Source organism: Pundamilia nyererei, unplaced genomic scaffold (assembly GCF_000239375.1).
Source record: "Pundamilia nyererei isolate P.nyererei 1_Seehausen unplaced genomic scaffold, PunNye1.0 scaffold01649, whole genome shotgun sequence".
Classification (NCBI taxonomy): domain Eukaryota; kingdom Metazoa; phylum Chordata; class Actinopteri; order Cichliformes; family Cichlidae; genus Pundamilia; species Pundamilia nyererei.
This window is the reverse complement of record NW_005189050.1, coordinates 4454-5652: the sequence shown is the minus strand read 5'-3', so window position 1 is coordinate 5652 and position 1199 is coordinate 4454. Positions and strand designations below refer to the sequence as shown.

Genomic DNA, 1199 nt, shown 5'->3' with positions numbered 1-1199 from the left:
TTTATTTTATTTATCCATATATTAATTTTAATATATAACTTATATTGGTAACTCAAGAAAAAACTAGATAGCTATGGACATGGCATTTTAGGCTACATTTGCTTTAAAAAAAAGTTTTAAAAATCTGTAATTATTATTGTCAAATTGAAAAAACAAATGATGGACAGTTTCTGTCATGGGGACTTACATGGTGGCACCAAATCTCTAAACTTCACAAATCTGAAAGTTAATCAACATCATTTACTATGTGAGCTATTCGTGGGGGCGGTGTTTTTGTGCCTCCTCTTCAACTTTAAGCCTCGAAAGTGTGAATCACAACCTCAGCCTTTAGAAACAATCCCAGCTAACGTTTCCGTCGTCGTGTAGACCCCCGACTTCCGATCACTTCCGCGATTTACCGAACTGTACGCTTCACTTTTTTTTCCTGAGTGGAGAAAAATGGCTTTTGAGTTGTCCGAAGATCAGTTAAAAACAGCGGAAAACGAGCTGAAGAAATATTTACCCATGTCGCAGCAGGTATGCTCGGTTAAATCTGTTATATGTTTATTTTGACAAGGAGCTGAATGTACTGCAAATAACCAACTACTGAATTAATTTAAGGTTTACGGTTTCCTGGTGCTCAGAAGCAGAGTCAGATCCGACCCTGTACGGGTTTTAGTGGACAGGTGGCCACAGTTCCGCGTCATTATGTGCAAACCACACGGTGAACAGGTACTGTCTGTGCAGGGGGGGGGGCTTGCGTGCACACAATACATTGTTTAAATGCCAATACAGATCACGTGTCTATTTTTCTTCCAGAAGAGTGACCTCTTCAAAGATGCACTGCTTTTTGCAACTGATGCTGCTGTTCTAGAAGAAATCCTCAGCAAGTCATCTGTTATTGACTGGAGCAAGTACTTTTGTGTTGGTAATGGCAACAAGCTCTCTTATTGTTTGCATTGTTACTGAATCAGTTCAAACTGTTTATTCGCTGGCTCCCACACTGCAGCCCTGCATATGGTCACTGAAGTCTATTACTGCAAGTGATTTTCAATGAAATAATTAGACCAGCCAATGAAAAGTCATCCTAATGCCTAGTGTTTATGTACTGTGTTTAAAGTGCTGTGAGTGTTATGGTATGTCATTTAGTGATAGAAAGATATGGCACTGCAAAACAAAAAAAAGTTGGGACACATCTTTAGTTAAACTTTGCACTTCTC

At 39.1% G+C, this 1199-nt stretch overlaps 1 protein-coding gene across 2 annotated transcripts; it reads left to right on the top strand.

The window, feature by feature from the left end:
• Positions 1-290: 290 nt before the first annotated feature.
• Positions 291-990, top strand: LOC102207969 (glycine N-acyltransferase-like protein Keg1). 2 transcript variants are annotated; one of them, XM_005755488.1, is made up of 3 exons: positions 291-516; positions 601-711; positions 802-990. In XM_005755488.1, the coding sequence occupies exons 1-3, from the start codon at positions 439-441 to the stop codon at positions 946-948; spliced, it is 336 nt and encodes a 111-aa protein (XP_005755545.1). In that variant the 5' UTR covers positions 291-438; the 3' UTR covers positions 949-990. The 2 variants fall into 2 exon arrangements, with proteins under 2 accessions (XP_005755545.1, XP_005755544.1); XM_005755487.1 differs by having other exon boundaries at positions 799-990.
• Positions 991-1199: the final 209 nt, after the last annotated feature.

What these genes read in the sequence shown, in the direction of transcription:
- LOC102207969 (XM_005755487.1), top strand. Translation starts at nt 439, where the DNA reads ATGGCTTTTGAGTTGTCCGAAGATCAGTTAAAAACAGCGGAAAACGAG. An exon ending in ATTTACCCATGTCGCAGCAG is followed by an intron (nt 517 to 600) that starts GTATGCTCGGTT and finishes AATTAATTTAAG; the next exon opens with GTTTACGGTTTCCTGGTGCT. An exon ending in GCAAACCACACGGTGAACAG is followed by an intron (nt 712 to 798) that starts GTACTGTCTGTG and finishes TTTTTCTTCCAG; the next exon opens with AAGAGTGACCTCTTCAAAGA.